General features: G+C 28.5%; 3 protein-coding genes across 6 annotated transcripts in view; 2 read left to right on the forward strand and 1 right to left on the reverse strand.

Moving 5' to 3' along the window:
- The window catches only part of LOC100197684 (serine/threonine-protein kinase VRK1), a 43,384-nt gene extending 42,482 nt beyond the window's left edge, over nt 1-902 (reverse strand). Inside the window, exon 1 of one of the 2 annotated variants that reach the window (XM_065805135.1) lies at nt 534-902. In XM_065805135.1, the coding sequence (XP_065661207.1) occupies nt 534-702 (169 nt within the window). In that variant the 5' untranslated portion in view covers nt 703-902. The remainder of the gene's footprint in view (nt 1-533) is intronic. The other variant, XM_065805136.1, reaches the window with a different exon arrangement.
- Nucleotides 903-2,662: 1,760 nt separating this feature from the next.
- Nucleotides 2,663-3,871, forward strand: LOC136085369 (zinc finger MYM-type protein 1-like). Its single transcript, XM_065806670.1, has 2 exons — nt 2,663-3,018; nt 3,076-3,871. The coding sequence occupies exons 1-2, from the start codon at nt 2,663-2,665 to the stop codon at nt 3,869-3,871; spliced, it is 1,152 nt and encodes a 383-aa protein (XP_065662742.1).
- Nucleotides 3,872-10,936: 7,065 nt separating this feature from the next.
- Nucleotides 10,937-18,445, forward strand: LOC136084669 (uncharacterized). Of its 3 annotated transcripts, XR_010640744.1 has the most exons (9): nt 10,937-11,155; nt 11,479-11,597; nt 14,734-14,923; nt 15,451-15,570; nt 15,816-15,903; nt 16,017-16,206; nt 16,524-16,712; nt 16,835-17,207; nt 17,887-18,445. XR_010640744.1 is itself a non-coding variant. In XM_065805137.1 (5 exons), exons 1-4 carry the CDS (start codon nt 11,068-11,070, stop codon nt 15,888-15,890), a joined length of 402 nt encoding a protein of 133 aa, XP_065661209.1. In that variant the 5' UTR covers nt 10,938-11,067; the 3' UTR covers nt 15,891-15,903; nt 16,017-16,155. The 3 variants fall into 3 exon arrangements, 2 of the variants coding, with proteins under 2 accessions (XP_065661210.1, XP_065661209.1); XM_065805137.1 differs by lacking the exons at nt 14,734-14,923; nt 16,524-16,712; nt 16,835-17,207; nt 17,887-18,445 and having other exon boundaries at nt 10,938-11,155; nt 16,017-16,155; XM_065805138.1 differs by lacking the exons at nt 15,451-15,570; nt 15,816-15,903; nt 16,017-16,206; ... (1 more) ...; nt 16,835-17,207; nt 17,887-18,445 and having other exon boundaries at nt 14,644-14,844.
- Nucleotides 18,446-24,210: the final 5,765 nt, after the last annotated feature.

Below are 24,210 nucleotides of genomic sequence, written 5' to 3' on the forward strand. Positions count from 1 at the left end.
AAAAAATTTGCTACTAAAAATATCATAATTTTTTGTTGAATTGTTTATTTCTCATAATTTTTTCACCTTTAAAATACTAAATTAAAGGGCTTTTATATGATATACAAACACTAGAATATTTGATCAGTTAAAAAAATCAGTCCACGTACCTAACAAAGTGTTTTTAATATTGTTGGCTTTTAAATTTAGTTTTTTAAAATTAAAAAAAAATTAAAAAATGAAATTGAAAAAATTTATTTAAAAAAAGTTAGTTGTAAGCTTTGCTGTCTCTAAAACAGAAAAAAAAATAAATAAAATAAAACCAAACTTTACAAAACATGTTCTCTTCAAAAAATATTTTGAAAAACTAGAATAAAAAATATTATATACTTATATTATATAAATCATTAATTAATCTAATATATATATGTATATATATATATATATATATATATATATATATATATATATATATATATATATATATATATATATATATATATATATATATATATATATATATATATATATATATATATATTGCTTTTACATACCAGAATAAATAAAGCCAAATCCTCCTTGACCAATTTTTGGTCCAAGTTTCCAAGTATTCTTAATGAGATCCGTTAGAACAAGATCTGATGCTAGTGACTGGATCATTCCTTTAGGACCAGTTTTTTTTGGTTTTGAAATGGTTTTCTCAACTTTAGATTTGGGTGGCATTTTGGATCTGTTATAGTAAAAAATACTATTATACTTAGCACTTATTTTAAAGTTGTTTTTAACATGTTGATAGGTTTGGTAGATTACACTTAGCACTTTACCGCGCGAAGTTTGTGACGGGTTTTGAAGTTAGGTTGAAATAAAATGTTTGGTTGAAATAAAATGACGGCGGCATTTAAACACATCGAAAATATTAGACCTAAATATTAGCTATCGCTCAAACCCTACAGAATATAAAGGAAAATACTCTTTTATGCTTGCAGTCAGGCCCTATCAGAGGGGGAGCCACATGGGCCATATGGCCTGGGCCTCCGATTTTGTTGGGGCCTCACATTTTCAAAACACATTTGTTAAAAACGAAAATAAATATCAAAGTAATTATTTTAATCTAATTATTTCAAAAAATTTAACTTTAGGTTAACTTAAAATAATAAATTAATTTCTTTTTCATAATTACACATTTCCAAACCTAAATTCGACATGATAAAGATTACGTCATGAATGAGGCAATTAACCCTCCGTCGGGCGCGCATGATCAAATTGATACAATTCAATTACTTTTAACTCATACGAGTTTTTAAGTTATGACTTAGTGCTCTGCTTTTTAGTAGCTTCATTTTTTCTTATACTTTTTAGATGTACTTCATCAAGCAAGATTAAATCAATTTGTTTTGAACTTTTTTTTTATCATTTTGTATAAAATTGATATATTGCGCTTTTGTACATTGCGTTTTGTACGTTACATTTTGTAACTTTGAGAATAATAATACTTTTTTGTTCTGGTAAACATTTTTTAATTTTTGTTCTGGTAAATATTTTTTAATTTTTAAACATAATTCGTTTTATAAATTTGTATAAGTTCGATTGATGTATAAATTTATTATGTTTTCAAATTTAATATTATTTCCAGACACCATTAAAATGAAGAGAAAATTTGATAGTGGTGCAAATAAAAGGCGGCGGAGAAAAGAATTGGCCGAAGAAGCATACACCAACTCAAAGAAAATATATTCGTTTTTAAAAAAATCACAAAACCCAGTTCAAATTGAACAAGCAAACCAAACTCAAAGTGTGAGTGACAATGGTAACATTGAAAATATAGTTGTTCCAATCGCAGAAGACCCAATTTTGGACCAACAACCAGCAGGAAATTTAAATATTATAAACCAGGAACGGGTTGAAACCAAAATCTCATTACAGGAAAACGCAGGTGAAAATAAAATTCGAGATATGGAAACAGAGATAACTGATCCGATTCATCAAGGTAATCCGTTCAATTTTATTGACATTGGGTTTATCAACAAGAACAATTCTTGTCAAGTGAACTCTTTTCTTAAGATTACTTGCTTTGAAATTCCAAATAATATTGTTAAAGACTCTAATCATCATGCATTTCCTTATCGTTTTTTAAACAAAGCTCTTGCAAATGGAGAAACATGCATATGAGACTGGTTGTGCTGGAGTGTTGAAAAATATCTTTGTATTGTGCACCATATTTCCTTTTGAAAAAAAATGCTGCAAATGTCAATCTTTTGAACAAAAATGCTGCAAAATGCAAACCTAGTCATTTTTCTCTAGTTCTGCCGGATGGGGCATCAGTAGAGGTTGGAGAAGATTGAAAGATCGTATTCTGTCGCACGAAAGTTCAATTTACCATAAAGAAAACTATGTTGTATGGAAATCTGCTAGTAGAGCAGCATTATGTGAAACTTCAGTGGATAATTTACTTTTATCAGAACTCAAGACTGAAACTGAAAATTGGAAAAAATTATTCCAACGTATTCTAGATGTTACTATTTTTCTTTCTAAACGTGGATTAGCACTTTTTGGTTCTAACCAACGAATAGGTGATTGAGCGAATGGAAACTTTTTAGGTATTATTGAGCTTCTTAGCAAATATGAGCCATATTTAGCTGAGCATGTTAAACATGTTCGAGAATCACAACAGTGAGGGCAGCGAATGCAAGCTCATTATCTTTCAACACGAATTCAGAACGAATTTATTGATATTTGTGGTTCACATGTTCAAACAGCAATCCTCCACGAAATTGTGAAAGCAAAATATTTTTTAGTAATAGTTGATGCTACTCCAGATTTCTCGTACAAGGAGCAAACTACTCTGGTTATTCGTTATGTTAAAATTTTAGATAATTCAAACTTTTCAGTTGAAGAAAGATTTATTTTATTTGACAATTTTTCAAAAAAAACTGGAAGAGAAATCGCTGCTCGAACACTAGAAATATTAAAAACTTTGAAGCTGGATTTCGAAGCCTGCATTGGTCAAGCTTACGACAACTGTGCTAATATGGCTGGAAAGTAAAACGGGGTGCAAGCGGTTTTGATACAACAAAATCCAAACTGTATGTTTTCTAGCTGTGGAAATTACTCATTAAATTTAGTTGGTGTCGATTGCGCTGAATCATGCAAAGAAGCAGTAACGTATTTTGGAACAATTCAGCAAATATACAATTTATTCAGTAGCAGTCCTCAAAGGTGGGAAATTTTAAAACAACATTTTCCTGTTTCGTTGCATGGAATGTCCAAAACAAGATGGTCAGCACGGATTGATGGTGTTAAACCAGTTGCACAACATTTGAACTCAGTAAGAAGTGCTTTAAATGAACTTGGTGTGCCACATTTAACAGCCCAGGCTAAAATGGAACTCAATGCTATTCAAAAGTATATTTCCAAATTTGATTGCATTTTGATGTCGTCTATCTGGATGAAGCTACTCACAATGATTCATCAGTCAAATCTAATCATCGAGGCACGCCAAGTTACTCTTGATATTGAAAAGGATAACATTGAAAATCTATGTAATGACATTCAAAGGTTGCGTGAACAGTTTGATAAGATTTTAAATGAGTCAAAATTTGTTGCAAGAAATATTGATGTTTCATGTGAGTTTTTAACTAATCGTCATTTTCCAAGTCAAGATGATGCTGAGTTGTATTTCAAAATCAATGTATATTTTGTCATCATTGACTCAATTCAATCTGGCCTCACGCGACAATTTCAGTCGTTACAAAAAATTTGTAAACTTTTTGGATTTCTCTTGCAGTTTAAAAATTTGAATGACGAAGATCTTGTATTGGCTGCTCAACATTTTCAGCACAAATATGACAAAGACATCTCACAAGAACTTGAAAATGAGGCTTTATTTCTTTAAAGAATCTATGGTGCTAATTTTAAACTAGACTGCACACCAAAAAAATTGTTGGAAGAAATACTTGGACTTGGTCTTTCAGGTGTCTTTCCAAACATTACAATTGCATTACGAATTTTTATCAGCTTGCCTGCATCAACGGCTTCCGGCGAACGCACATTTAATGTTTTAAAGCAGATAAAAAATTATCATCGTTCAACTATGGGGCAGAAACGGTTGAATGGACTTGCTATGTTGAATATAAATTGCGATATTGCACGAAAACTAGATTTTTCAAATATAATTGCTGCATTTTCAGAACAAAAAGCAAGAAAAGCGTTTGTAAAAATTAATTAAAACTAATTCATTCTGTTTTAGTTACTTTTAGTGAATTTCTTTAGATTTCATTTTCAAAATGTGACATTAATTTAACTATTCATTTATAGTGATTTGCAAATAATTACATATCGAAAAAAACCAAATAATAAAAACTAATTAATAATTATTCATGCATGAATCATTCATTTGTGAAATCTGCATTGTAACATTCACAATAAAGTAACAGTGTAACATTCCACTCATACGTCGTACCTTCTTAATTCCCAGGTCTCCCCAAAAATGCGTTTTTAGTAGACAAGCGCTTCTCTTGGCTAGTTGGCTTGATAAAACGTACAAAAAGCGTCACATCTGTGTGTGACGGTCTGTCTAATTTATTGCATTTAGTCTTAAAGTTAGACATTTATCTGGTCCTGATCAATCTAAAGACTTAAATGGCTTTGCATTATTTTGCGTCGCGTTTTGCGCAAATTTTTCTTTTGGGGCTTCCGATTTTTAACTGGCCGGGGCCTCTCCGAACCTCTGAAAGGCCCTGCTTGCAGTATAGGATAACAAACAATAAGCATGTTTAAGCTACTGTAGGTTGTATTTCTAACAGAGTTAGTTCATAAAAGGGCTCTTTAAGAGGCGAATTTTTTCAACTAAGAGGTTGTAAGTATATATACATACATATACAGTAATATACACACATATATATATATATATATATATATATATATATATATATATATATATATATATATATATATATATATATATATATATATATATATATATATATATATATATATATATATATATATATATATATATATATATATATATATATATATATATACATATACAGGGCGCCGCGGACTTATAGACACTGTGGGAAAGTTGACACATCAACTTTTTTCTCCAATCTTTTAAGTCTCCTAAAATAGTTCATTCATTAGGCTCACCCCTTTTTGTCAGATGAGACGTTATACCAGTATACAGCCTCTGCTATAGAGATTCTTGATCGCTCTGCTTTTTGCTTGATAGTGAAGTAGTGCCCTACTCAAATCTTAAAAATATATTAAAAAACTTTTTAAAAACAACATTTTTTAAATTGACTAAAAAGTAAAAAGTTAACTTTTTAGGTCCCAAGGACTTAGTGTACGTAAACAACCTGAAATATACATTAAAGTCAATGACAGAAAGTATGGGTTTCCGTCGGATCAAGTAGTAATTATTTGAAGGTTCTTAACTTCAAAAACAACTTAACCATATAAAATCTTGAGCGACCAACACTTTCACTCATTAGCTTTAATCATTGGAGAAAGACGTTTACAAATGTTAAGTGTCAACATTCGAAATGAGATCATTTACCTCTTTGCTTTATATGTAAAAGAAGCTATTATAAACAGAGTAAAGTTTGCAAAGTATTTCTTATTTAGAAGAATCTTTAAAAAATGATGTTTTCTTGCTTCTAATTGACACGATTAAATCATCTTTAATAGACAGGATGGACAAGTTATCCGAATACGAGTCCAACTGAGGATTCCTATTTGATCTGAAAAAACTACCATCAAAGGAAAAAGTTAAAGAGGAATGTTAAAGTGTTACAAGAACACCTGACTGTGAAAAACATTTCAGATGTAAATTGAAAAGAACTGAACAATGAAATTATATCTCTATTCTAAAAAATTAGTTTTGCTTTATCAATGTTTTAGACCGAGGCGGCCACTAGAGTCAAGAAGGCAACATTTTTTATTGTGGTTACAACCCTTTTTATTGTGGTTACAACATTTTTTATTGTGGTCTCAACTCTTTTACTCCAAAACACGAACCTTGACGAACAAGGTCGCAAGCGTAGAAACAAGTTGAGCGCAGTACTACGAGGATATGGAAGGAAGGACCGAAAGTGCTTTAATAATAGTTACGAGGAAAGACTGAAAGTTAATAATAGTTGTATAACTACTACTAATGATTTGAAAATTTTTTCAATCAAAAGAAAAATAGGATTTTTAGTGTCAAGTTCACACAAAAAATGTTTTAATAAATAAAATGTTTTCTTTCTATTAAAATTTGAATTAAAATGACAAACAAATGTTTGGGTTGTATAAATTTTATTGTTGAAACTTTGTTTTTAAATTCGCAAATATTTTTGATGATGTCTTTTAAACTATAAATGGTAGTCAGAAAGGCTTCTTTTTTTATGACTTATACTTATACTCTTCGCTCAAAAGTTTTTAAATCAAGAAATATTCTTGTCCTATTTTACAACTTTTTGACCAAATACTTTGGAAATTGATGCAAAATGTATATTTATGTAAATATATTTTGATTTGTTTTAAGTTGTAGAGCTTGAATTAAAGAGTCTTCGGTTTCATTTTGGCATATTTAACAGTTTTAATTTATCAACAGCTAAAAAGAAAATCTCTTTCTTCAACTGATGCCATTATGGAAGGTTAATATCAATAATTCATTTTTGTTGAATAATTTTGCACATATTTTTAAAAACCTTCTAGAAATTGTTCAGTTTTATCGCATGCATGTCTAATTGTCATTTTAGGTATATCGGGGTTTATACTTCTTTAAATACCTCTCATTGTTTTAAAGCTGAGATATTTGGTGCTGGGACAGGGATAACATTTGAGGCATATGAATTATTAATACCCACAATTCAAAAAACTAAAAATATACCTTTTTTAAGTTGATCTCTTTTACTTTTTCGTAAAATAGAAAGCAGATCACTTCTATATAATTATTTGCTTGTTTTAACCCTAGTAATCACGTGGGTCATTTGTAACCGAGTAGTTATTTTAAAAAATACAAATTTTTCACAGATATTTGATTAAAAATTAAATGAAAAAGAAAATCACATTAGTATTTTTTAAGATATCCTGTTCAATAAAGAACGGCTTGGCATCAGCGAGGCATTGATATTTCCCATGATTGTTTAATGAGATTTAAGTCAAGTGATTAAGATTGGCACTTCAAAACACAAACTTTATTCTTCTAAAAAAATATTAAATCAATTTCATTGTGTGTTTGGAATTGCTATCCTGTTGGTGTATCTATCCTCAAGGCATTTTATTCTTTGCATAACATAATGCTCTGACATATATTTATATATTTCTTAACCCATATTTTCATTAATTCTATGGAACAGATGAACACCATCCCAACAAAAAGCATTCTTAAACCATTTCGTCACTACTTTCATGCTTTACGGTTGGTCTTGTACCAACTAGACGTCATACTTAATTCTATCTTATCCAAACCGCATAAACTTGCTTTCATGACTAAAGAAAATCTTTGACCATTGTTGACTACTCCAATTTAGATTTCTTTGCGAGCGTTAACTTTTTTCAAGGAAATTAATGGCTTTTTAGCTCGGCACCTTCTAAATAAATTAACATTAACGACGTTTTGTAGTAGAAATACCGCAATTCATTCCATAGAAACGTCTCATTTGTACATTTAAAATGACAGCTGTCAAATAGAGAATTTCTTTGCTTAATATCACAAGCTTTTTTTTTAGGGTTGTTGTTTTGTGTGGTCTTCCTGATTGCCTTCAATTCTTTGTAGATCCAGTAATATTATATCTTTTCCCAATTTGTCCAACAATATACTTTCTGACCCCATAAAAATGTTAGTGCTCCATAGTGCTGTCTTACGAATTATATATATATATATACATATATATATATATATATATATATATATATATATATATATATATATATATATATATATATATATATATATATATATAGAGAGAGAGAGAGAGAGAGAGAGAGAGAGAGAGAGAGAGAGAGAGAGAGAGAGAGAGAGAGAGAGAGAGAGAGAGAGAGATCCTCTTAATATTAAATAACTGAAAAGGATAATTTTTTTTTTTTATTATCTTAAATTTTGGTTATACACTTTTTAACCAAAAAGATTTTTCAAATTATTACAAATTCAAAGATTGCAGCAATTTGGTGGGGGAAGGGAAAGTGGGGCCGAGGCAAAATATATAAAAAAGTATAACTTTTTTAATCTCTGGTAGAGTTGTAGTTAAAAATATTACAAGAAGGAACTTGTACTTTTTTAATTATATTTTAATATAATTTTTAAATTATACAAGAAATTAATATAATACAGAAATTAATATAGAAATTATAAAACTTTTTCAGAAGATGGAACTAGTGCATAAGAGTTTCAATTTTTGGCTCATTTGTAAGTGAGATTAGCATTGTTACGTTAGAAAATGTTAGCACTGTTACGTTTGAATGTATATATATATATATATATATATATATATATATATATATATATATATATATATATATATATATATATATATATATATATATATATATATATATATATATATATATATATATATATTTATATATATATATATATATTTATATATATATATATATATATATATATATATATATATATATATATATATATATATATATATATATATATATATATATATAATTGAATAGTCAAATCTAATGATAATTTTGAAAATCTTAACATGTTATCTTTTTATTTGCACAAGATTTATACGACAATAGATTAATAACTTATATTTTAAATTGAAAAATTAATAACACATTCTAAATTGGTTGAAACGTGCTCCAGGATCCATTTCACTCGTGCTAGCACGGATAAAGCGCGTGCTGTACGAAAGATTTTAAAGATTTTTTTTACAAATCAAGTTTATAAAACATTTATGTCCATAAAACGGGCATCACTACCGTTTGAAATAAGCCATTTTATTAAAAATGGTTACTGTTTGAGGAAAGAAGCAGATTTGATGCCTGAACTCTGCTAAGCATATATATTAATATATATTAATTCTATATATATATACACACAAAAAATAAAAAGCGATAAAATGCGATTTTTGATAATGGTTATTGTCAAAAAATTTAAACCTTTTTTAATGATTACACGGAATAATTACCTTGTTTTTCAGTTTTTAAATTATATATCTGATCTGTTTTTAAAAGAAAGACTTATAATACTATAAATCAAAATCTGTGTTTAATAAAAACTGTTTTGAATCAGTTTTGAACTGATGTAGAGATTTTTTTTTTCCGGAAACAATGTTTGGGAATCTTTTCCACAAAAGTGGTCCGCGATTCTGAATTGAATAAGAATTTTGCTTAGAATAAGATTTTGGTATAACAAAGTTGTTTGCGGAAAATCTTGTAGCATATTTATGGTGTATTTCTTTAAAATAAGTTTCAAATATTTTGGGGGACAGTTCATATTTTGTTTTATACAAGAACTGTAAAACAAAGGAGTTTACCGGGAGTTCACATGAGGTCTGAACTAATGATGCTGCGCCACCTAGTTCAAATGCTGTTTGTCATCCGTCAGGTTGGATGCAAAGTAATATATTAGTCACTAGGGTCAAGCACTTTTTAAAGCATTAAAAACTTGTTTTTCTAATTTAAGATGGGTACAACACTTCAAATCTAGAAGTAACTAACTGGTTTTGTCAAAACTATGTTGTTTTATTGTTTCTTCTATTAGGGATGAGTCATAAACCTCAACCTTTAGATGTGATTTTTTTGAAGCCTTTAATGATCTATTATGCTCACGATATTGAAATTGGCTGAATAGGCAAAAATGATTATTTGTGGGAAGGCTTTGCTATCACGGCATCTAACGATATTAAGAAGACTGGCATTGTTACAGTAGATTTTAGGCATTGCTAAAAATGACAATATGCTCATTGAGGTTTAGGACTCAGAAATTGAAACGCCAATTGTCATAAAATTGCAGAAATTACGTACTGTAACGCCATAAATTCTAGGCAGTCATTGCAACCGAAAAAGAGTCGAAGTACTTTTTTTTTTATTAAAAAATGTGAACGAAATTGTATGCAAGTATTTTATTTATGTAAACTTCGAATTAAGTAATGTTCAAATATACATTAAGTTTTACAGTTTTACTTTTACTTGAAAATGGCACTGCGGTAACATCTCCTTAATTTTGATTTATAGCATTTATTTGCCGTTTTATCAAGTCTTGTGTTTATTAATAATAAATATTGTTAAAACATTTATCAAAAAGTACGCCTTTGTGGCCGAAGTGGTTAGCTCGCAGCGTTTCTGAAGTGCATCGTCGTGGTTCAAATCATTCCGCTTGCACATTTTATTTTTAATATTTGGAATTTTTTTAAAATACAAAACAAAAATTTTTTGAAGTTCTATAGATATTATATACATAACATTTATAAAAATATTATATAATATAGCAAACGAAAAGGATAAAATTTTTTAAAAAAGCCTAAATTTTCTAAAAAACATCGAAACACAGGGTGAAATTTGTTGTGCATATATAATGATAGAGATTTGTTGTGCATATATGACGATAAAGATTTGTTGTGTATATATGCATATATAGAGCACTTATATTGTTAATGTGCTAAGATAATTAGTCCTACTAACCTGCGGATGGTCTGAAAATTATTGTCTGAAACTTAATAAAGAAAAATTTTGATAAGTTCGACCTGGTACTCTAAGATGAATTCAGGGAAATTATTACATGAATTATTCAGTTAATTTTTCCGCCCTGAAAATCAGGCGAAATTCCTGATTTTCAGTTGAACGATTCAGGTTATATCGCGCTCTGATTTACTCAGGCACCCAAATTAAGAAAAACACGTTACCTCCATATTGAAATATTCAGTAGCGAAATTTCTAGCGTGATAATGTACACTTAACTTTTGTTCTAAGTGTTGTAAAATGAAAGGTTTTAAAATATTATACTTATTACGGATATGAAGTTACTGTAATATTATTATTGTCTTAAAATACTTCATATATTGTATATGAAGATATTATAATAACTTCATAAAATTTTTAAGTTATTATTTATTATAAATAAAATTTATTCAACTGAGAATGGCTCAATTACCCACTGAATTATTTCATGCGTTTGTCAATGAATTGTCTCTAAAGAAGTTAGAGAATAGTATGCAGGTTCTAGAAGGTATGTTAATTTTCTGTACATTAGACTTGATTAGTACTATTTATTTTTCTATATAAAGCTTGGAAATAATAATTTAAAAAAATTTTAAATTTTGTTGTAGTACTGTTATGCCTTTAGTACTAAATGCAAATTTAACAGTACTAATTAAATTAAATTTACATTACTTTGAATTAAATTCAACTTTATAAAGAATTGAGTTTAATTAAGTTTTGTTTCTATATATTTAAAATTTAAACTTTTAATTAAATGTTATAATATCTACTTTGTCTATAAAAGAAAAAAAGGTAAATAAATTGTATTGTTTTAAATATATATTTTTTTAGAAAATGGTATTGATGCTCATGCGATGATGCTGGTTACCATCGAGGATATAAAGTTGATGTTTCCGAAGCTTGGAGATTTTTTAAAGATTAAAAGTGTATTTTCATCTATATATTCTAAGGTATTTTTTAACTAAAACAATTTTTGCTGTTTCACTAGTTTATTAGTTAGTACAGGTTCACTAATATAAAAAAAAAAATCAATAAAAATGCAGTTAACATGCTTTAAATGTGCATGCAATTGCCCTGCAATAAAGTTTTTACTTTGCCTTATGAAAGGTATACATGCGCTTGAGGAGCCAATTGAATTTATATGTAGCCAAAAAGGATGCAAAAGATTATTTAGATCTTTTCATAGTTTTCAAAAAAATGTGCGTTCTCATGTTAAAAAGGAAGTTTGGAAAGTGTCTTTTGTTGCTAATCAAATACTTGATTCATCACAAGGCAATTTTGATACCCAAGATAGCTTTTGCCAGAAGATTTTGATGATGTTAATGATGCTCCTAATGCACAACCGATTCTTGATATAGCTGAATGTTTTGACCATAGAGGAATATTTTTACCAGCTGCCAAATTTCTTTTTATTCTAATATCTGCTGCTATTCCATTAAGCAATATAAATGACAATAACGTAATGGCTTCGATGAGATATTTTCTGTTTTTGCTTGTGCTGTGCAACATAAAGTCAGTGAAGTATTCACTATGAATTGTTTAGAGAATAAAAACACAGCAGAAATTTTTCTTGCCGCTCTTGAACACCTATTCCAGAATATTGATACTATGAAAAAGCTGAGTACATATCTAGAAGGGGTTGGTGCATTAAATATCCCTACTGAAACTATATTGGGACATTGGTGGAAAACGAAGATGGGCAAGCAAGTTCAAGTAGAAGACACTTATGTTTGTACCTATCAGCAAAACCCTTAAGTATATTTTTAGACACTCTGATTGCTGGTCAGCCTGCACTTTTAATGAAAATATAGCTGAAGGTGGAATCTTATGTGACTACCAAGATGGATGTAATTACCAAGCACACCGAAATCACCATCCCTTGCCTTCAGTTAATTTTATTACCCACAAACTTATTTTTCAACTGTATTATGATGATGTAGAAACAGTAAATCCTATAGGATCAAAATCGTCCATACATAAGCTTGGAACATTTTACTTTATTCTGAAAAATTTTATAGGCTGTTTTTAGTTCCAATTTAGCAAAATGTACATTTAGTTGCATTGGCATATGCCAATGACAAAAAAATATGGCATTAATGCAGTTTTAAAAGCCATTGTTGATGATTTAAAGTGTATGGAGGATGGATTTCAAATTAAAGTTAATGGTGAAGCTATTTCAAGACATGTGCAATGCATTCTTGGTCAAATTACAGGGGACAATCTTGGACTTGGACTGAACATATTTGTTTAAGCTATGTAAAGTCTTTTAATAGTGACTTTTGTTGTGATCTTTGCACAGCTGGCAAAAAAGCAATGCAAAACATTTTTACAAAAGTTCCAACGCTTCAACGAACTGTAGCACAATATGAGGAAATTGTTAACAAATTAGCTTCGCAGCAAGTTTATAAAGCTGAGTTTGGAATAAAAGTTTTAAGTATTTTGAAAGAACTTAAGAAATCAAATTGATTCTTTATAATTTTATTTACGTTCAACATCTTTTTGATTTAAATTTGTTAAGTAATCGTCTTAGACATTTTCCTTATAGATTAACATTACAAGACAAAAAACCCAGTCTGATAACTGAAAATCGATTAAAAGATAAAATTCACTTCTTGGACAGAGAACTAGTCAAACAATGACTTTACTAATTGTCCTGCCTTTGTTGATTGGTGATAAAGTACCAAGTAACTCCGAACACTGGAAACTTTTGCTACTACTTTTAAAATTTCAAACATTGCATTTTCACCTGCAGCCCACAAAATTGACATGACATATTTGGCGGCTTTGATTTCTGACCATAACACCCTATCCAAAAATCTTTTTCTAAATAAGAATTTAATGTACAAACACCACAGGCTTACACATTATCCAAGTCTAGTCCTAAAAATTGGGCCACTAGCCTCAATGTGGTGCATGCGTTTTGAAGCCAAACACAACTTTTTTAAGAGATTAGCCCACATTGTGTGCAATTTTCGTAACATTGCCTACACTCTTGCATTTCATCATAAACTTGCACAATGTAGTCGGTGGTGGAAAAAAACAAAGCCTTGTTGTGGGCACATTTACAGAAACATTTTTATATCTTGTGCCGAATGGAGAAACAATATATTCACATTTTGCAGATAAACATGCTATTGTATATTTAGCAAATTTTATTGAAGCCTATGGTACTGTTTATAAATCTGGAATGTCACTAATAGCAGACATTAATGAACATGGAGGGCCAAACTTTATTTGTATAGACAAGATTGTGATCATGGAAAAAAAAGTTCATTTGTTATGCCATAATTTTAGGCTGATTCCGTTTGATGAGCACCTACACAGCTACACTGTGATGACACCAAAACTGCCAGCTGTTAGCACTTGATTGTTTGTTTGACTATCATCCTGTTTTTTCGGGTACTTTCTATAATCCGATCTGTCCTTTTGTGAACATTTCATTGCGTCACACACTATGTGCAGATAACATATGAAGGTGATATAATTTGGTCAAATATTTTGATTTGTGAAACGTACATTATAACGAGTTTATAAATGAGTTGTTTTATTTAGATACCGTGTGTATTTTTTGTGCTTTTCGTTGACTTAGGACTTTCGAAATTAAAAATAATAAAATTTGATTATTAATTATTCAATTTTGTTAATGTTAAACTTTTTGTATTTATATTCATATATATATATATATATATATACATATATATATATATATATATATATATATATATATATATATATATATATATATATATATATATATATATATATATATATATATATATATATATATATATATATATATATACATTTATATATAAGTATCTTAGCTAGCCTCTATTTAGTCTATTTTACGGAGAATTTTCAATTGTATGTAACAAAGAACTTTCAAAATTTTGGAGTAGTTTTGTTTTTAGAATAACTAATCAGTAATATTATAAAGATTTAAAATAAAATGAGTGATGTAACATTGTACACTTGCAATATTTCTTTGTATGATAGATCTCTCTCTCTCTCTCATCTCAATATTGGGTGAAGACTGGAACTAAGGTGTAAACTTACATTATTCTTAGCATATTTATTTAATAATAGAATGTGCAGCCTCCTTGCCTTATCAATTTCAACGAATATATAAAGCATATATACCACTACAAAGCTCTGCATCTACATATACTGATATAAGAAGCCCATTGCACCTACAACAACAATCACAACGGATCAAATAAACTCCAATGTTGTTAGCAGTTCTGTTAGAACGTCATATCAATGTCAATATAAGTTTGTGAGTGAAACTTGTTTAATAAATAATATTAAACGAAAATTTTAGGCTTTTTTAATAAAATTGTTATATTTATTAATAAGCTTAGTAAATAGATTATTAGCTTGCATTTGCAACAAAAGACTGTTTTTTTTCTATAACTTTTGTTAAATGTTGTATTGTGAGTTATGCTTGTTATTAAATTTATATCATCAACCCTCGGAATTATGAAAATTGAGGTCGGCAATAATTGCTGACCTCAATCTTTTAGTGGTCGGCATCACGTCGGCAAAAATTATTCAATGCAGAGGTCTTACCATAAAACATAGAAACGAGGTCGGCAATTTTTTGCCAACCTCAAACACTTTTAGGTCGGCAGTTAGGTCCGCATTGCCGAATGCCGACCCTAATTCCGATGGTTGTATCATTAATGCATGTTGTTTATAATTTATAATTTTGTTAGAAGCTTAAACTTTTTTTGAAATTATTTATATATTTGTATATATTTCACTATTTGTAATATTGTAAAAGTGAATTTTAATTTTTTTAAGGACATTGACGGTATGTTGAAAGATCACCCTCAAGGTGAATCAATCTTGTCTGAGTATAAACGAACCAGGCAGTTAGTCTTGATGAAGGATCATTTTGTGTGTATGATTGTTGGAAATCTTGTAAGAGATAATAACTGATTAGGAAGTCTTTAAAATGATATTTTATTCAGATACTTATATTTGTTTGGTATTTGAATGTTTGAATATTGTATTTGAATATTTGAATCAGTAAATAAAACAAATCTAAAATAAAAATAAATTTTATTTTAAATTTAAGTTATTATTTATAAATAATTTACTGCAAAAAAAAATGGAACAATAGGAAGGTTATTAAACACAACAGAATTGATTTTCTTTTTTTGCAGCTATCCCAATACAGAGAAAAAAAAGTCTTTCGCAATGGAGGAGATAAAGCGCTTTCCAACCTTAAGAAGTGGTAATGAAGATGGTTATGTAAGTGTTGTTATAAGTCAAATTGAAACTTTTGTTTGCATATTTTGGGAAATGAGAATATAGTTTAAAAATTATTTAGTTTAGCTTTATGAAATTGTTTTTTTTACTTAAAGGATGCTTACTTCAGACAGTATGTTGATGTAATATGAAACGAAAAATTAAGAAAATATTCCCCGTCAGGTTATATTGAAGAACGCTTAAAGTCACTGAGAAAACAACTTCCGGTTATTGAAAAAGCACTCAAGTCGCATCAGAGGGGCCTAAGAACAGATGCAGTTGATCTAGTCAATGGACCCATGACAGGTTTTTATTTTAATTGTTTGTTTATAGATTGAACATTTGCATTAAGTGTATATTTAAAATATATATTTATTTGGATAACTCTATAGTTAAAAAATTTTTATTCAATAATAGTATAACAATTATTGATTTACTTTTAAGTTTCATTTGTTTTTATATATATTATTTCTTGATTTTCATTCTAATTTATTTATAGTTTTATCCTATTTATATGTAATGGTGTGTTTAAGCGCTGTATTAAAATATGTCTAAAGATATAGTAAAAGATTATAGTTTCTTCAATTGCTTTTTTTTTTAATATTTTCATTTTTTTTCATCAGAGTATTTTACAGAAGATGAAAGGGCACTTACACATGAACTTATAAACGAGACACCTAATGAGGATCGCATAAATATTATTATGGGATCAACCTATGCAAGTCGCAGTCTCTGGGTTAGGGAAGGAAGACCTCCAATAAAAACAATTTTTTTTATCATTTCCCCCATTAAGAAATATTTACTCATCTGCGGTAAGGTTTTAATCTGCTTTCAGTAATCATTGTGTAGTTAGTTGATGAAATTATGATGATATTAACTGTTTGTTAGTTGTGTACATTAATGATTTATCTTATAAACTAATCAAATTATTTAGTTTGAGGAGGAATTCTGCAGAAGTGCACCCAACAGTAAACGGCTAGTGGAGGATATTACTTGACGAAGTAGCAGCTGACAACAACCTATTCGAAAGCCCATGTTTGTTTAACTTTACTCAAGTTTAAATAGAGATAGTTTCCTATCATCAAATAAGTTAAAACTAACTTATTATTAAGTTCGTAAAAATTATATTATACTGTTTTAATTACTTTTATTATGTGTATGTAATGTATGTGCTTGGCAACATTTTTACAAAAACCAAGTAAGAATACGCTCTGTTACTACTTCCGCTTATGCTGAGTGTACCTATGCGAAATCGGCAACGTGCCTCTGTTGCTGAAGTGTGCAAGCGATTTGTCCAGCTTCATCCGGTAAGCAATAGCTACGTTTATCTTATTTTATCAATATTTTTTGTTAAATTTGTTCAAAATGTAAAAATGCATAAACTATATATTTATTATATCATAGTTTGGACTGTATTTAGAGGTCGCTCAATGCTATCAAAGTTTCATAGTTGATGCCACGGTCTAAATACTGTGTAATTTTCATTTATTTTTTATTTTCTGGCTCAGCAGTTAAAAATTACAAAAGAACTATAGATTAAATGAATCATATTATCAAAATAATGCAAATTGTAGGAACAAATAAATGAATTTAAAACAAATTTAAATTTAAAAATCACTGATAAGTTATTAAAAATCAAAACATGCAAAAAACGTGACGAAACTAGAACACATCGTTCGTTAATGTCAGAAAAGTCATTTGAGGGGTTAAGGACGACATGGTGCTCTACTACTTGTAGTAGTGCTTGTTTTGTCTCTTCGTCCAAAAAACTCTAATTTTGAAAACTTTTTTTGCAAAACCACAAAATATTCTAGACTTTGATATGCTTGAGCAACCCCTAAATAAATTTTTTTTCAACCTGAAACTTTGCACAGTTAATTTTTAGAGCAAAAGGAAGTTATAAGTCAACATGCCTCATTAATTTAAACAAAAAAAATTTAACATGGTAAAATGAACCACTCTAATACTTATATTACCTTTTTTTAGTATGGAACTTCAATGGATAAAATTCTTGAGAAAATTATAAGTGAAGGAATTTAGCAATCAATAATTATTGCACTGGGTGTAACGGGCAACATTAGCCAATCGTTTGTCGTTATAGAAAACGAAATTATCGAGTCGCGCTGTATGGTCTCTGCTGTTGTCAAATGTTTCAAGCTACACTACATCGGTCAGATTGAGAACGACCAAAATGTAAGCCATGTTTGGCAGTTTTTCCAGGTGCATTTGTATGGGATCTTGGACAATGTTCCTATCTCAGAATGTGTACGGGATCTTGTTACTTTTTTAAAAGCGCGTTAAATATATTTAACGCTCTTTTAAATAAGCAACATCTATTCACATTCTGAGATAGGAACATTGTCAAAAATATTATATAAATGCGTACATCAACGAAATCTTTTTATTTTATTTGACAAGTATTTGTGAATGAAATATAGTTTGTTTTTTTTTCGACATGTATTTATCCACACAAGTGTACAATATAAATAGTACTATATGCATTGTAATGTTGGTAATTATATTAATAAAGTTCTTTTAACTTTAATTATTGTAATCGTCTCTACCTACAAGTAAGAACTAAACATGATTAATGAAATCATAATGAATTCTATCATAAATCAATGTCAAACAATTATGGATGCGAAGTGCACGAACAGTATAATACAGTTTTTGAATCGCAGGATAAATTAGGCATGTCCAAAAACATTACTCAATTCAGCAATGGTGTTATCCTTTCAAAATCGATTTTATCCATAATAAAAATGCCGACAATTTAATAAATTTTATGTTGGTATAAAAACCCGAGTTTGTTAAGGTATTTTACTGACTATACAGTAATACAATTCCTGAATTTCATTGCAACAAAAATCCCTGATTTTCAGAAGGCTTGGTTTACCTGATTTTCAGAAATAAATAAATCCCTGAATTTCAGGCAATAACGCCTGAAAATCAATTGTGCCTAAACGCAATGATTAATTCAGTAGGTTTTCCCTTAATTTCAGTTGCGGTTTCCTGATTTTGTTTAAGAGTGTACTCCAGAAAGTACTGCTGTGGAGTCAGGCAAAAAAAAAAAAAAATTGCCCTTAGCTAGCTAAAACTTTAAAATTTTATTTTAAAATTTAAAAGTCTTGTTTGCGTACAGGACCGTGTGTAATACAAAAAGCTTTTCTAATAATTCTTTGTCTTTTTTGCTTAAACTGTTTTGTTTTGAATTTTTTTATTTGTGTTATTGTATTTAAAAAAATTGACAAGATTGAAAGAAAAAAAAACGAAATATATTGTCTCATACAAGTGACTCTCCCCTTTCTTGATAATTTCTGTTTTCTAAAATTACATCATCTTTTTAGTTCGGCCATTTGTATATATATATATATATATATATATATATATATATATATATATATATATATATATATATATATATATATATATATATATATATATATATATATATATATATATCAATATTCCTCTGAGTAAGTTAATAATCTAGATAGTAGTATTGTAAATTAATATATATAATTACAACATTTATACAGATGTGTGTTTGTGTATGCGTGTAAGCGTGTGTATATACATATATATATAATATATATATAATACATATATATATATATATATATATATATATATATATATATATATATATATATATATGTATATATATATATATATATATATATATATATATATATATATATATGTATATATATATTTACACACACACACATTTTTTATATATTTTAAATATATACACACATGATATGTGTATATATTTATAATATATAATAAATGTGTATATATATATATATATATACATATATATATATATATATATATATATATATATATATAATATATATATATATATGTATATATATATATATATATATATATATATATATATACATGGCCTACTATATAACACGGCCGGATTTGTTGCCTTGAACGCAAAAAATTAGTGGGCCGATTTTAGGTTTTTAGCTTTTGAATCAAAACCTGAAGGTAATTCTATAAAGACATTAATAATATTTAAATAATTTGCTCTTAGCTATAATTATTACTATTACCAAAATTCTTAACCTTCAAACACTAAAACAGTTAGCTAATAATAAATCATGATTGCATTAAGCCGAATGAACTATCTATTTTAGCCATCAATTTTAATCTACAAAATCTTAGTCTTAAAATTATTGGTTCAAACAACTAAAATTAACAAAAATGTTAGTAAAACTAGCATAATTTTTAAATGTACACATTTACTGAAAGCATTTACATATATTACAAAAAGATTAATCAAGTCAAGTTTCTTTTGTTTCTCAAAAAAACAATATACATATACTATGTTGTTATGGGTTTATTCATTTGTCTTTTTTGGTTTGTCGAACTTTAAAGGCAGCAACTTCATTTTTTCTAATGTTTTCATTTTTAATTTGTTGCTCATTGTTAAAATATATGTTGGTAATAATTGTGTTTACCAAATGCCTTCCCCATTCCTCATGTTCTATACACATAAAATCACTATCACTTGGTTGATATTTTTCTAGCGCTAGCAAGGATGCATTTTTTATATCATGGGAATACTTTAATAACATTTTCTTTACAGTGTCCAGAATTATAAACCCATTACAAACATAGTTAGCTAATTCTTTGGAAGGTTTTGTTAAACCACCACGTGAAAGAATTTCCAGATATTCTGTTGAGACTTTATTGAAACTTAATGATTTCAGACAGTTAGAACAGTTATATTTATCCCCAATCTTTTTCGTGATGTAACCAGATATATTGATTGCAACTTCGTAAGAGTCATGACAAAGCTCATTCTCTTGAATTTCATTGCTATATTTTTCCAATTTTATTAAAAGTTCATTTTTGTCAATTTTTGTATCAAGTTTAAGATTGCTCGTCCAACAATTGATATTGGCTTTAATTAAGGATTTCATGCATAATATCTTTTCAGAGCTTTGAACTTCACGTAAACTGACTAAAAATCTTCCACCGCTCATTTGTCGATATTTACTGAAATGTCTTTCTAATGGATCAGTTTGAAACCTGCTAGTTAAAACATATTTATATCCTTCTGAAAATAAATCTTCAATCAGACTTGCAGTACCCTTCAGTGTTGTAATTAATGCATTAGTTGTTTGAGCAGATAAAGTATACTTATTACATCTTTGAAACTGCAAGTTTTTCCATTCATTAATCCATGTTGCAAAAACTCGAAAAAATTGTGACTTTTTGTCACCTGGAATAGCTGCATTACCAATCCTATTGTTTGTATTAAACATTACCTTTGAATTAGAAATAGTCCATCAAATATTAATAAGCCTTAGAAATCCAGCAGCTGCAGTTTCGTTTGGAAAATAGCTGATGATTGCAGCAGAGGTGGTTTCATCAAAAATATTTAAAGCTAAAGGAACACTTTGTTTGTTGTTTCCTGGATGTAAAGTTTGGGCAGACAATTTGAAAGCTTTTTTTAAGTTAGCAGGTAACAATTCATCTTTCTCATAAACATTATGCAATAAACTCCAAGAAATTTCTCCAGCTTCAACATGAATAATATCATCAAACTCAATAAAATCAAAAGGTGGAAATACAAACCGTTTTGAATTTAATAAATTATTTCTAATGTTTTTCAGTAAATGAACACTGTCATATAAATTGTAAACCCGGTGTCCCATAAAAGTAAAATATATTTCATTATCTTGTTCACCAAACTTTAAACGTAGAATTTTAAATGCTGAAACATTTGTTGCATGATTGTCAGTTATTATAGCTCATACATTAAAAGATGCTTTATATAAAGTATCTAACGTTTCTTCTATATGTGAACTAATCATAGAACCAGAAATTTGAAATTCTGGACAGGCCTTAATTACAAAGGGGATAGATTCTTTCAAGCTAACCATCATGAACACAACTATACCAGAATAGAAATTACCATCATCATCAGCACCAATTAAACTTCCTCCATGATATTGGACACCTTTTTGTAAATACATCTCATCAATTAAAACAACACAGTCAGCACTAATACTACCATTTTCCAAAAGTAATAATAATCCTGATAATGGATCAATGCCACCCTTTGAAAGTGATTTTAAATAAGACAACAAAGGAAGTGGAAACTCTTCTAATAGCAAAGTATAAGCCTGTTTTGATGTATATCTGTGCATTAGAGAAAATCTAATGATTTCATTTGTGTAGATTGGACGTCCTTGTTGTTTATAAAGAGATAATTTATATAAATCTGATAATACACTTTTTGATACGTTCTTTGCAACTTCATGCATATAAGAAACAAAATTAACAAGCATACTGGCACTGGTCAATTTACAAACACTGCCTTCTCTAAACCATTTAGGCAATGGAACTGGGATACCTTTCATATGTAGCTTTACATGTAAGTCTTTATCAATAGTAATACTCTCAATGTTAGGAGTAACATCCCCGTCGTCGAAATAAATTCGAAGAAATAACACACGGTTATCAACTAGTTTAAATGAAAATCCTGCTGGACAAAAACTTTCATTAAGATCTATAATGCTTTTAATTGTATCATGTTTTCTAAAATCGTATATTTCATCGAGAAAAGGATGAGAATATATACGAACTGCAGGGGGCTTACGTAAAGCTGAGGTTGATTGAATTAAAGATGGCTTTGATAAGATGTTTTGGTTGGTAATAATTGTTGGTATAGGATTTTCGCAATAATTCAATGTTATACGTTTACCTCTTTTCAAATATTTATCTTCAAAATGATCGATACATATAACTGAGTTTTCTGTAGGGCTCCAATCAGCTCGGTTGACAAACTTAATCCAACAATTTCGAAGATCTAACTGATTGCTATCAGGAAAACTAAACACAGTTTTGTATGTTACGTGGTTGCTGTTACTGGAACATTCTTCAATCTTTCGCTTATAATTACTTCTACAACCAACAAGTAGGCCATGATATATATATATATATATATATATATATATATATATATATATATATATATATATATATATATATATATATATATATATATATATATATATATATATATATATATATATATATATATATATATATATATATATATGAAAATATCAAATACGCAATATCAAAACCCAATTTTCTTACACGTTATGAAGTTACAGAGTTATGCAGTTATACAAGTTAGCACAGAGCTCGACGTAGTTTTCATCTGCTGCTCAAAATTTTCATGTACTTTTACATTGCATTGTTACATTAAATAAATAGCCCGTTAAAAAGTAGACAGATAGCTCTGCGCATGCGATAAGCATGCGCAGATATGTTGTTAAGTTTCCATTAGGTAGGTGAAATCTATCGTTAAATAAGTAGCCTAGTTCCGTTAGGTAAATCTTCAAATTTACTTAAATTTCTAGTTTACAAGTCAAAAATTTCATTTGAAAAATGCCTGTTCATAACTATTCTGTTGAAGATGTTAAACAATATTTGGTGATGCTGCAGAATAGACCAATTTCAAGTGACGTATAAGCAAAATGTAAACAATAAGCGCGCAGATACTGGCAGGCAAAACAAAATTAAAATAGCGGTTTAACTATAGTCAACATTTACTTTTACTTGATAAACATAACTATTTAAAATATTAAAATCAATTATCAATAAGTAAAAAATGAATATTTCAAACCCAATTGAAGTAAATCCAGAAAATTTTAATAAAAGTGTTTGGAAGAAAGACATTACAAAGTTGCCTGACATTACTTGGAGAGACGTTTTAATTTTTCTCATAGACACTCCTAGTGAGTTTACAAAAGAAAATACCAAAGCATACAAATCATTGAAGGCATATAAAACATATTTTTTGTGTGGCCATGTGCAGGATTGTTGGTATGCTCCCAGCATCAACGAAGATTATTGTTTTATAAAAACTAAGGTTATATTTTATTTTTTTATTTATTACTTTGTTTGAGAAAACAAGTACAAGGTCCATAGTTGAAATAAACATAATCAGTTATTAATTCTGTCTGCATACACATGTCTGCAATAAATTTACTGCATACACAGCTGCATTTTAATATAGATATACATATATGCATATGTGGGTATATATATTATATGTTGGTTTTAAACTAATTTGTTTGCTCGTAATTTTAGTATATTAGTAGCAAAGCGATTTTTGTTCACTACCACTGTCAAATAACTTAGTTACGCTATATAGAATAGGAGAAATTAAATAAACATTTCATTACATCCAACTTTTTAATAATTCAAAAAATAAATCTTAAATTTTGAGAACTACATTTTAGAGTATAGCAAAGTTGACAAAAATTTGAT

This window comes from Hydra vulgaris, chromosome 09, assembly GCF_038396675.1.
Source record: "Hydra vulgaris chromosome 09, alternate assembly HydraT2T_AEP".
Lineage (NCBI taxonomy): Eukaryota > Metazoa > Cnidaria > Hydrozoa > Anthoathecata > Hydridae > Hydra > Hydra vulgaris.